Below are 12,743 nucleotides of genomic sequence, written 5' to 3' on the forward strand. Positions count from 1 at the left end.
GATCCCTCCCTCCCCTCCACCCTGTTCAGAAAGGGCCTGCGGAAGCCAGGCAGGAAGCTGTTTCTAACGCTCCTGTCTGAGAAGGCCGGGGGCTGTTGTCTAGGGGCCTGATTTCCATCCCCGTTACCTCAGTGTAAATCCAGGGTGAACCCACTGACGGCAATGGATTTACTCTGCGTTTACCCAGCAGGGCTAACCAAGATCAGAACCCAGCCCTCGGACATCGACCCAGACTCCAAGGGCTAGATTTGTATCTTGGTTAGGCCTGTTAGGTTAACACAGATATTACGCTGCTCAAGACCTGGGACAGCACGACAGGTACTGAAACTGGCATGAGATCCCAGAGCAAAATGACATTCAGACAGTCTCTAAAACCATCGGCACCTGGGCTGAAGCTGCAGAGTATGTGCACATGCAAATTGGGCGTGCGCGTGCAAATTGGGCATCATTGCACACGCCGTCCCTCTTCGCATGGTGCGTGCCCATTTTGCACAACCAAGTGTGCAATCTGCGTGGCTAGTGGGTTCAGCTCAAGCACCACCCGTGTATAAAAAAAATAAGAACATCCACGGTTCAGTTAGACCAAACACAAGGATGGAAGGGCTGTGTTAATCCTCATGTGTCAGGGAATAAACCAACCATTAACTGCCTGAGGTCAGGAAGAGAGGCTTTGACTATGGGCAGGTTATTCCTTAACTGTCCATGATGGGGTTTTCTTGTACCTTCCTCTGAAGCAGCTCAAGTTAGCCGCTGCCAGAGAACGGGCACAAAACTAGACTGACCCCTGGTCTGACCCTGCCTGGCAAAACCTAGGTTTGAAAGAAACAAGAGCATGGAATAGTGGTTGCAGCATGGGGCTGGAGGGGTGGGGGAAAAGAATCAGTCACAGTTAAAGCTCCACAGGAGATATTACATCTGGTGGCAAGGAAGCCAAGCCATCGGTCTCTACCTGCACACACTGGGAAGGTGGCGCTGTGCACTCAAGTTAGTCAAGCCCAACAGGACACCCAAGCTGGTGGGACACACGTGTCATGTCACACTGGGCTGTCTGCAGAGACTGACCTGCACGGAGTGTGGTGCAAGGACCCTCGTGGGCCCCCAAATGGTTTTGGCACCTTCCCAGGCCCCAAAAGGTGTGCCCATCGGGACACGGGGTTCACCCCACCAAGCAAAGGCCCGTGCTGGAAATAACTGGACAGGTGTGGTCTCTAGCAGGGCCAAGGATAGGAGCTGCCCCTTTTATGGGAATGGCTGTTTCAGTTCTTTAGGGAGGCGTTCAGGCTGAGGACCCTGTCCAGCTTGGGCAAGTCCAATCTGCTGGCTTCTTACCCTGTCATAGCAGTTTCAATCGGAACAGCTCTTCTTCCCTTCCCCTCTTAAACCACAGCGTATAGCACTGCAGGTACAACATGGTAACTTGGGCCAAGAGCTCTGGTGAGAACAGGGCGATCACCTCCTGAGTGGGATCCCTCTGTAGCCCTTTGGGAGGCGTCTGCAGTCTGCAAAGGGTTAAGAAAGTCCCGAGAACGACAGACTAGTTTCCTAGCACAAAACTCGGGCAGGTAGCTCTCAAGATGTCCCCCGGCCTGGACCAACCCCCTTTCCTGCACTCAAATTCGGCAACCCCTCCCAGGACCAAGCGCCGGCTGCAGGTCGTGCAGCCACCTCACTCCTTTCATCTCTGTTTAAACAAGCTCTTCAGCTCTGCCCGTTGCGTGGAAACAGACACTCCGTCTTGTTCAAAAATGACGTGCACGCTCTCTCCAGCGCTGTTTGTTTCAGTCTAAACTCCTGTCAGATGCCTGACTTCTGACTCTCTCTGTTTATCTCTCTCTCCTTCTGTCACCTCATTACTCCACAGCCCAGCTCACGTTTCCCGGCCTTGTTTACTCTGAGCTCAGGAGACGGGCACTTGCTCAGCGCGGGAAGAGAGCGCGCGATATACTGGTGGCAACCGGAACGAACACAACGAAAAGCTCAGGCCGGGGCCTGGTCCAAAATCCAGACCCACAGGCAGCCCAATTCTGGGGCTTGAACCCAGCTTGGCAAAAGAGGAACTTCCGCCCAGGATCCTCCCCGTGACCTCTCTCACCCCCCACGATCAGTCGGAAAGCCACACACCTTCTAGAGAGACAAAGAGATACAGTCTCATAGTGCGAGCACCGCACCAGAAGCCAGGAATTCCCAATTCTCGTCCCAGTTCTGACCTCTCTTCCTGCTGTGTGCAAGTCATTTCACCTCTATAAATGGAACAACCCCTTCCCTCCCTTCCAGAGGTTTATTTACGCCAGGCTTGCAAAACTAAGCGTTAATAAGGAACGCACATTGTGTTAGGCTGGGGACAATTTTGTCAGAACTCTCCAAGCATTTAAACCCTAGATGATTATGTGTCTGCAACCCCCTTTCAGGGATGGCATCAATCCAATGATTTCCTCCCCATAGACCTCAATGGCCTATAAACGATTTTTCTAAACTCTCCGTGGAATTCGCATAGTTAAAAAAAACAAAACCAAGACATTTCAGGAACTTCAGCACAAGCAGAGACATGAGAACCAGCAGACAGGAACAGCCCAGTGGTCCAGTATCCTGCTTTTGACAGGGGTAAATGCCAGAGGTGTCTGAGGAAAGTAGAAAACCTTCATAAAGCACCTAATTGTGCAAAACTCTATATATGGGGACATTTAATCCTGACCCCAGCTGGTGCTCAGCTTGTTCCCTGAAGCACAAAGATTGATGGGCCTTAGGAATGTCTATTCAAGCTACTGTCACTGCAGATGTCATTCATGTTTGGAAGCTCACCAAGTAAAACCTTGTGCCAGAGAGTTCCACAGGGTAATTACATCCAGCGTCAAAACATCATCATCCCGCTCTCCCTTGTTCCTGGGTTATATAAGGAGGAGCGGCGGGAATAGTTTGTGACTCCAAGCACATCCCCTATTGCCTCATCGCTCCCGACTAGCGACCCAGATGGGCGGTGGTGCCTGCAGGGCTGGGATACGAACACCATTGGAATGTCAGGATGGAGAGAATTTGCTAAGGCCAAGAAACCACAGCATCAGGGATAGGATTTAGGCTGACGAGGGCTAAAGGGATAGGTAGATTCTCCACCTCAGCCCACCAGCCAATTCTAACGGAGCACTTTGTAATGCATTCAGTGATTCAGTGACCAGATGACCACAACGGCTGGAAAAGATTCGAAGAGAATTTTTAATCCACATCCCCAAATCGCCTCTCCGCTACACGGGTTGCTCTTCCCATTGCTGTGTCTGACAAAGATCTGAATTACCCTCCATTAGCACAGCGTCACTACGGGGTATCTTGATCATGGCATTCTTGATCTGGGGGTCGAGACCATCCCACCCAGCCCACGTTGCTAGGCACAAGGGCTGCCTGGGATGGGAACAGGGACCTAGGTACGGAAAAGGTTAAGAATCACCCATCTAGATACATTGACCTAGTCAGAGACCATGTCTGGTCTAGTGGATCGCAGGTTCTGTTCCCAGCTCTGGAAGGGGAGGGCTGCCATGAGTGCTGGCTTCCATTCCCCAATTCTGAGAGGGAAGGGCAGGCTAGTGACTAGAGAACTGGATTAGGCCTCCTTGCCACTGACTCATCACATGACCTTGGCCCAGTCACTTGCCCTCTTTCCCCTACCCCACACATGAAACAGGGATACCACCAGCACTTCCCTGCCTCCATGGGTGCGGTGCTGCAAGCCTTGCGTTCACTAACCTTTCTGACATGCTTTATGAGCCTCTGGTGCTCACACACAGCTCTCTCTGCGTGACCCCCAGCAGCCTGCATGCAGCACCCGGGGACGTGGGAAGGGAAGCGAGCGACCCGGTGCACGCGAGGGGGCGAGTGAGCATTCACGGGGGGGGGGGGGGGGGCAGCAGCGGACAGCAGGTGCGATAGGAATGCCAGGCACTAATGGGAATTAAACAGCCTTTACCCGGTCCCCAGCCAAAAGCCACCGGGGCTCTGGCAGAGTCACTTGTGCTTTCCGAGCACACAGCCCGCCATCCCCTTTGCCTTGTCCCAGCTGTGACTGAACAAACGGCTCCTATTTACCATAGCGAGGCGAGTCTGAAGCACACGCTGCCACTAAGTGAATTTCAGCGCCCTCTCTGCAGGGCACTGCGACGGCAACCGCACCCCGCCTTCCCCGTCGGGGAGGGGAGAGGACGAGCAGCATCTCGTTCGGCGGGGTGACTCGGAGAAGCATTACACGCATGATTACCCTTCAGATCAGGGGAACAGTGGCTTAACTGCGTGAGAAACGGCTGTTATTCAGGTAATGGATTTACAGCGCTCGCTACTGAAGTATCAGACACAGCAATTTTGTACAGCTTTCACGCTGGAATTTATGGCTCAGGGAGGCGATCTCCACACGAGGCTGGGATCATTGCCTTATTTAGTATCCAAGGAGGAAAATTTATGTTTTCTCAGAAGTTTGTTTTGAAAAGGTAACCTGCAGGCATGCATGCAATCCTCCCCGCCCCCCCCAGCCTAAACTACTCATGCGCCCCCCCATACCACCCCTAGTTGCACTCAAGCACAGTGAGCGAGAGTTGTGCGTGTGAGCACACACACACAAACTACACAAGCATGGCTGCACGTGTGCACACATACTTGGCAGGCATAACTCGGTGTGCATGTATCCCTCAAGTTACACGTGTGTGCATACATGCAGAGATCAAGCTATATGTGCACCACTGCACCCCAGAACTCGGCATGGGCAAAAGGGCCTATGTACACGAGCACAGAGATGCACACAGACATACATGCATGCACACACAGGTTGAGACGTATGCACACATAAGCTGACTGGCACACCAAGCCCAAGACTCATGCACACAAATGCATTTGCAGAAAGACATCTGTGCAACTACTGGCGTGCTCAGAGACAGATTCACAAAGGCAGGCCTACGCACACTCACCAGCGCACCCCTCCTTACAGGGCTGCGAGCCCCAAAGCATGGAAGAGAATGAGCAGACCTCGGTAATCTCCGAGAGTAAAGAGGAAAAGCCCATGGAGCAGAGAGAGAAGCAGCTACCTACATTATGCCCAGCGGGTTTTTGCAATCATTTTGAACTCACAGCCCTTTCCCTCCCGTGACATGTCACCACCACGCATTCAGCTTTTGACACCGTCTTACATTTATTCCATATGAAAGGATCCCAGAGCCACACGGACTATAGCAACACAGGGGTCACTCTGCCAGCACTGAAACGCAGCCATCTCTGAAGCAGAGCACATCACCCATTCCAACAGCGCACTGCAACACTAAAGAACAATCAGAAGTGCAGATCGCCATCTCCAGCTGAAACTGCAGGAGAACTGAGGGAGGTGGGGTGCAATTGGCCATGCCAGAATTTGGCCCGAGCATCGGAGCTAACATCCCAAAACTAAGGTGACGCATGTACCAGGGGGATCTTTAGGGGCCAGAAGGTGAGGTCCTTGTCTGAACTCCCCATCGACGAGCAGCATCGGCGTCCTTGGAGACTCATGCTCTTGGCTGAAAACGAGTGACAAGCTTGGTCCAGAGCAAGGCACGCACATTGAGGTGAGGTGCGGTTTGCTGGATGGCAGAAGCTTACTGAAGTATTGAGAGCTGCAGCCCCGCCCCACCTGCCTTCTCTTTCATGCGGCGCCTAGGTCAGGTGGAGCGGATGCAGCTATCGTGTTCTCCCAGATGCCACCGCAGACAATGCTTGAGAGGGATCCGATTGAGTACCATCTTTCATATGAGGGTGCACTCAAAGAATAGTTACCAATGGTTCGTTCTCCAACTGGGAGGAACCAAGTGGGGTCCCGCAGGGTCAGTCCTGGGCCCGGTACTATTCAGTATTTTCATTAGTGACCTGAATAACGGAACGGGGAGCATGTTACAAAATCTGCCGATGCTACCAAGCTGGGAGGGGTTGCAAGCACTTTGGAGGAGAGGATTAGAATTCAAAACCATCTTGACAAATTGGAGAACTCGTTTGAAAATCAACAAGACGAAGTTCAACAAAAGCTAAATGCAAAGTACTTCACTTAGGGAAAAAAAATCAAATGCACAATGGGGAGTAACTGGCTAGGTGGTCGCTCTTGTGAAAAGGATCTGGGGCAGATAGTGGCTCATAACTGAAATGAGTCCACGACGTGATGCAGTTGCAAAACAGACTAATATCATCCTGGGGTCTATTAACAGGAGTGCCGTAAGACATGGGAGGTAATTGACTCGCTCTACTCTGCAGTGGTGAGACCTCAGCTGGAGTCCTGTGTCCAATTTGGAGAGCCAGCATTTAGGAAAGATGTGAACAAATTGGAGACTCAAGAGGAGAACAGGTTTAGAAACCCTGGCCTCTGAGGAAAGGTTAAATAAAACTGGGCATGTTTAGTCTTGACAAAAAACAACTGGGGGGGGACCCAATAAGAGTTTTCAAATATGTTAAGGGCCATTATGAAGAGGACTGATCAATTGCTCTCCATGTCCATTGAAGGGTCGGGCAAGTAGCATTTTGCTTAATCTGCAGCAAAGGAGACGAAGTTAAAGTTTTTCCTGATATTTAACCTGTAAGGGTAGTGAAGCTCTGGAATAAGCATCCAAGGGAGGTTGTGGACTTCCCATCATTAGAAGTTTGTAAGAACAGGTTGGACAAACACGGGTCAGGAATGGTCCTGCTTCAGCGCAGGGGATTGGACTTGATGACCACTCGAGGTCCCTTCCAGCTCGACATTTCTAGGATTTCCAGTGCAGGTCTCCAGATGTCCCAAAAGCCCAAAGACTGGGGGATGCAAAAAAACCCAAAACCAAAAAAAAAAAAAACCCAGGACAAAGGGAAAAGAGAGCAAGAGAGAGAGAGAGAGAGAGAGAAGAAAGAGGCTCTTTCCTACCTGCTGCTGCTGAAAATGCAGGAGTTCCACCGGGCTCATTTCCCCATTGGTTTCCCCGCCGCCTCCTTCCCTTCCTCCTCCTCCACCGCCGCCACCGCCTCCTCCGTCTGTCTGGTTGGTGAGGCTGCTGACCCCGTTCTGGCTGGAGGGAGTGGAGCGTATTGTCTCCGAGGCAGATTCAACCATCATGACTTGCTCGCAGGACCTGGGTGAGCAATGAGAAGCAGCAGCGTCCCTGAGCAGAGCGTTATTGGGCGTGCTGGATGGGGTTACCCCCAGGCTACGAGGGCCTGTGGGGAGAGCAGCCCCCCAATGCGTGTTGCCTGTACTTGCTACCCTGGCCTCACCAGGGCAGGGTTCCCCTTCCCTCCTTGCATCTGCCCTTTCTGCAGCCCCCAGTATTGGCACACGAGGCAGCTGGTTAGCAGGAGTTGTAGGACCATTTCCCTTGAGCAGTGAGCTCAAGGCGGGGCCACGCACCATTTCCTCCTCCAACACCCCACCATCCTGCCTGTCAAGATCCACCTGGGGCATCGTCTCACCACAACCCACCTCCAGCCACTCAGGTCTTCCCCACCCCACCAGGGCTCTCCTCACCCCAGCTCCACCCCCATTCCCGCCACTGACTTGGAGAAGTGCCCTTCTTTCCTCCTCTGAACCCCTCCCTAAAGCCCACTCCCCACCGCCCCCCAATGAACCATCGCTCCAGATGCCTGCCTGGTGGGTCATGCTCACATGCTCAGGGTCTGACTGATCACCAGATCTGGGACTGGGAAGGTCAGACTAGCAGGGACCTTGGGGTGTTTTTGCCTCTTCTCCAATGTGGGGAATGGCTCGCCTGCTGGGATCACCTACTCACTCCCTTCCATTGCAGGGGCCTGGGGCATTGGTGGCACCCTGGCCTCTCCTGTGCTCTGACAGAGGCACGTAGTCTAGTTAGACTAACACATTTCAGTCCTCAGGCACCTAGAGTCTTTGGGATCAGTAGGGGCCATGGGGGTGAAATTTGGTGTTCTGTGGTGCAGAGCAGGTCAGACTAGGTAATCTGGTGGCCCCTTTCTAGTCTTCAGCGCTATGAAATTATGAATCCTTCCTACCCCTGCCTCTCCTGCACTTGAACCATTATCCTGTGCTTTCTCTCACCTGCATTAACACCTGAACTGTGTGAGGCTGCGCCTTAACCTGCGAGCCTGTCTACACACAGAGATGCACTGCTTCAGTTACAGCTGTGATTTCAAACTGGTCCAAGAGGCCATGTGCGCAACCCTCTTCTGTTGATTTAAGAGAGTGATTTATTTCACTTAAAGTTCTAGTGGAGTAGAAATCAGTTTAACCTAAACCAAAATAAAGCCACCCTTAAACTGAAATACGCGTGGCTACAGAGGGGCTACAGATTTGCACACAGGCAGTCCCAACTCGTACATCTCCAGCACCATGAGCAGACTAGATTCTCTGTGTATTTATTGTGTTACAAACAGCAGGGCTGGTAAAAAACACAGAATTTCTGTCTGGTGGGAAATTCCAAGATTTTGACATTAAATGTATTTCATCCTGAATTGGGACAAAAAGTAGAAATCTTGGAATTTTTCACAAAAAAACAAAATAGTCCAAAGCAGTTTGTTTTTCATAAGGTCAAAAGGTTGCATTTGGACTTGATCATTTCAAATATCATATAAAACAGATGAAGCAGGACATTTTGATATTTTCCTGTTGAAAATGTTGACAAAAATGGAGACAGTCCAGCAAAAATGTTTCAATTCTCTCAAATGAGCGTTTTCAATGGAAAATAATGTTGCACTGGAAATATTTTCAACCAGCTCTTCTAACCAGAGAGATGGCGTCAAGTGCAGACACAAAGCAGAGCGTGTTAAGAACAAATCGCGCACAACCAAGTGCCAAGCCAACATGGGATGCATGATTCAAATTTGAGGAGCAGCAGTTCTTCAAAAAGATGCATCAGCCCCCAGAAGTGACCCTCCCCTCAGACTTCTCATCACCCCTCGCCCTTCAATATCACACACACAGCAGTGGTTTTTGGTGTTTTTCTTTAAGCCTCAACTCCTGGAGTCAGTTTATTACGTGAGAATCCCAGATTTTGGTGTATTTTTTTTTTTTTAAGAAGTAAAATTTCTAACCCTTACAGTTGTGGAAAAAGGCTCGAGAACGTGACCCAAGTGCCCCCTAAAGGCTCAAAAACCTCCAAGATGAATAGAGAGAACCCCAAACTTATTCACTTTTTTATGATCTCCTGATTTTTGGAGGGCTGCAGTGCCGACTCAATGCTGGAGCCAGTCGGAGGAGGTGAGCAGCACCACCTCCCATAGAGCTTCCCTTTCTCACACTCCCGGCCCTTCCCATTTGCCCCCTCCCCTAACAACTCATGGGTAAATGCTCAGGGATGGGAAGGGGAGTCAAAATGGTTTCTCTTTCTTAGGGGCCATTACGTAGGGAGAACCTACCCATGAATCTTTCACTCCACAGAGGTAGGGAAGCTGGCGTGTGTCATCCTGGAGGGGCTGCAGAATAACTACTGTGGATAAGTCTATGAGAAGTATCTCCTCTAACTGAAAACCAGCCCCTCCACATGCCCCACTCACACATAGCAAGACGCTAAAGGGTTGGAGAGACTAAAAATATCCCAGCCCATAAATTTCCTCAGTTCCAGCAATGGCTTTTAATCACCACCATAGGAGATGCAACCTCCCCCACCCTCAGCTTTGTTTCACTGTCAAGGAAAGCAAGCCAACCAGCACCATGCAAAGCAGAACATGCTCCTGTCCACTGTGGATTGAAGAGGGTAGGGGGCAAGGACTCCAGGCTAAACCCAATGAGACGAGACACATCAGAACTGGCTCATGGAATGGTCTCAAAAGGTAATGGTCTACAGGGAACTATCACTGAATGAGTATATTTTTGGGAGGGTCCCGCAAGGACCAGTTCTTGGCCTGACACCATTTAAACATTTTTTCTAATGAGCTGGAAGAAAAACATAAAATCACTACTGATAAAGTTTGCAGTTGACACAAAAATTGGAGGAATGGTAAATAATGAAGATGACAGGTCAATGATGCAGAACGATCGGGAGCACTTGGTAAGCTGGGCTCCAGCAAACAATATGCGTTAAATATGGCTAAATGCAAATGTAGGCATCTAGGAACAAAGCATGCCATCCTTACACAATAGGAGACTCTACCCTGGGAAGCAGTGACTGAAAAAGATTTGAGGGTGGGTGGATAATCAGCTGGACATGAGCTCCCAGGGTGAGGCTGTGGCCAAAATGGCTAATGCGATCCCAGGATGCATAAAATGAGTAGAGATGTTGTTTAACCTCTCTATTTGGAACTGGTGTGACCACCGCTGGAACACTGTGTCCAGTTCTAGTACCCACAATTCAAGAAGGATGTTGATACACTGGAGAGGGTTCAGAAAAGAGCCATGAGAAAGATTAAGGGATTAGAAAGCATGCCTTATACAGCTAGATTGAGCTCCTTGAGTCTATTTAGCTTAACAAAGAGAAGGTTAAGGGATGACCTGATTGTAGTCCGGAAGTACCTACTTGGGGAACAAATATTTAATGATGGGCTCTTCACTCCAGCAGAGAAAGGTCTAACACGATCCAAGGGCTGAAAGCTAAAGCTAGACAAATTCAGAGTGGAAATAAGGTGCAAATTTTTAACTGAAAACAATTAACCATCAGAAAAATTTACCAAAAGGTTGTGGTGGAGTCTCCATCACTGACCATTTCTAAATCAAGACAGGATGTTTTTCCTAAAAGAAGATCTGCTCTAGGAATTATTGTGGGGCGGGTCTCTGTAGAGGTCGGAGAAGACCACCGTGGTCCCTTCTAGCCTTGCAATCTATGAACTTGTCCCTTGAATCTGTACAGAGACCATCAGCAAGAGCAGGGGGGGAAAGCGTTTACAAGCTCTGCAGGTTTGTTATTGGCAGAGCTTTGCCCTCTGAAGAGCGCCCTCCTCATCCAGTTTCAGCACCTGTCTCTTCCATGGTATGGTTTGCTTGTGCAGTGCAACCTCCCACCTGGCTCCAAGGTGGCCTGCACACTCTCCAGCAATCATGGGACTTTCTGGGGGAAAGGAAAAGGTTATACCTCTGCTCCCCCTGGGCACCTGCTAGGGCTCCTAGAAGTCCGTGCTCAATCATCCACAGGGCACCATGGTTTGGAGCAGTGCTGGGATGAGTGCCCAGAAGACAAGCTGCCTACACAATTGTGGGCAGTACTAAATACCTATGTGAGTACAACAAGTGGCTACTCCAACTCACGTTAAGTATAACAAGTACTGGCATGTCATCAGAGAAGGTGTGTGTGTGTGTGTGTGGATTTAGGAGCAGAGCTGGGCCCAAACAACCCCCACCCTTGGACCCAAACACATAAATGTTTAGAACAGAACTTAACAGCCTGCCCTTGGCCAGCCTGAATTATGGGGAAGTTCAGATCCGGATTGGAATAGAGCAGCCTGGATTCATTTGTGCTTGGGAGCTCCCGCCAGGAAGCGAAGAGATCGACAAACACTCCTTGTGAGATTTCCCATGCTTCTTGTTTGCAGTCGGCATCATCACCACTGGGACAGAATTTGAATTGCATTAGACAGACAGAATTCACTCGTAGATGGATTACAAACTTTTCATTTTCTCTTCTACACCTTGGCAATGAGTGAGCTGTTGTGACAGAATCTTCCATCCCAGAAGACTTTATTTTGTCTAGCTAGAGGCTTCTCTATGGCCTTCATTATTGTAGCATCTGAACACCCTGCAATCATTAAGGGATTTTATCTTCACAGGGAGCCAAAGGAAGATTATTCCCATTTCACTGATGGGGAAACTGAAGCACAGAGGGATTAGGGGCCAGATGTTCTAAAGAGCTTAGCTCCCATTTAGGACACCAAAATAGGTGGCCAGATTTTCAGAAGAGCCCAGCACACCACATGCAGAGCTCTATTGAGAATCTGCCCAGAAGGGTCAAAACAGGATCCACTGATGCTGAGTGCTTCACGATCTAGTCTTCATTTAAAGGCTTAAAAGAGAGAGCCAAGCTCTTGAAAAACGGGGTGCATATAAACTTGCCCACGGTCACAGCAAGTCTGTGGCAGAGATGGAAAGTGAACTCAGAGTTCCTGAGTCCCAGTCCAGTGCCTTAACCACTAGCCCATGCTTCCTCTCTATCGCTTACATTTACACAGATGGGGAATATGAGAGTTCTGAAAAGTTACACATACTGGTTTCGAATAGATCGGATTAATAATCTTTATGCAATTGGGCTTTACCAGCAAGCGACTTGTTAGCTGTAATGGAGGGTTCTCTTTCAAAACCATGGGATGTGTGTTACAAGGCATTTGTATGAAATTGCCTCCCTTCAGAGATGTATCTGACGAAATAGCTACATGTCATCAAGTAAAAAATATATATATCCCTAACAGGCTGGCTGCACGCATTAAATCTGGACAGATGTACATAAGAAAGGCCCTACTGGGTCAGACCAATGGTCCATCTAGCCCAGTATCCTGACTTCCGACAGTGGCCAATGCCAGGTGCCCCAGAGGGAATGAATAGAACAGGGAATCATCAAGTGATCCATCCCCGGTCACCCATTTCTGACTTCTGGCAAACAGAGGCTAGGGACACCATCCTGGCTAATAGCTATTGACGGACCTCTATCCTCCATGAACTTTTCTAGTGGGGGGCGGGGGGTTAACCCTGTTATAGTCTTGGCCTTCACAACATCCTCTGGCAAGGAGTTCCACAGGTTGACTGTGCGTTGTGTGAAGAAATACTTCCTTTTGTTTGTATTAAACCTGCTAACTATTAAATTTCATTTGTCTCATTACAGAGCATGATGAACCTG

The 12,743-nt window shown here is 49.7% G+C and overlaps 1 protein-coding gene across 5 annotated transcripts in view; it reads right to left on the reverse strand.

The window, feature by feature from the left end:
- The window catches only part of FOXP4 (forkhead box P4), a 142,193-nt gene that overhangs the window by 91,658 nt on the left and 37,792 nt on the right, over positions 1-12,743 (reverse strand). For 4 of the 5 annotated variants that reach the window (XM_073319692.1, XM_073319691.1, XM_073319690.1 and 1 more), the window contains exon 2: positions 6,884-7,088. In XM_073319692.1, coding sequence (XP_073175793.1) covers positions 6,884-7,072 — 189 coding nt within the window. In that variant the 5' untranslated portion in view covers positions 7,073-7,088. Of the gene's footprint in view, positions 1-6,883; positions 7,089-8,026; positions 8,152-12,743 lie in introns of those variants that run through there. The other variant, XM_073319689.1, reaches the window with a different exon arrangement.

This window comes from Lepidochelys kempii, chromosome 21 (assembly GCF_965140265.1).
Source record: "Lepidochelys kempii isolate rLepKem1 chromosome 21, rLepKem1.hap2, whole genome shotgun sequence".
In the NCBI taxonomy this organism is placed as follows: Eukaryota; Metazoa; Chordata; order Testudines; family Cheloniidae; genus Lepidochelys; species Lepidochelys kempii.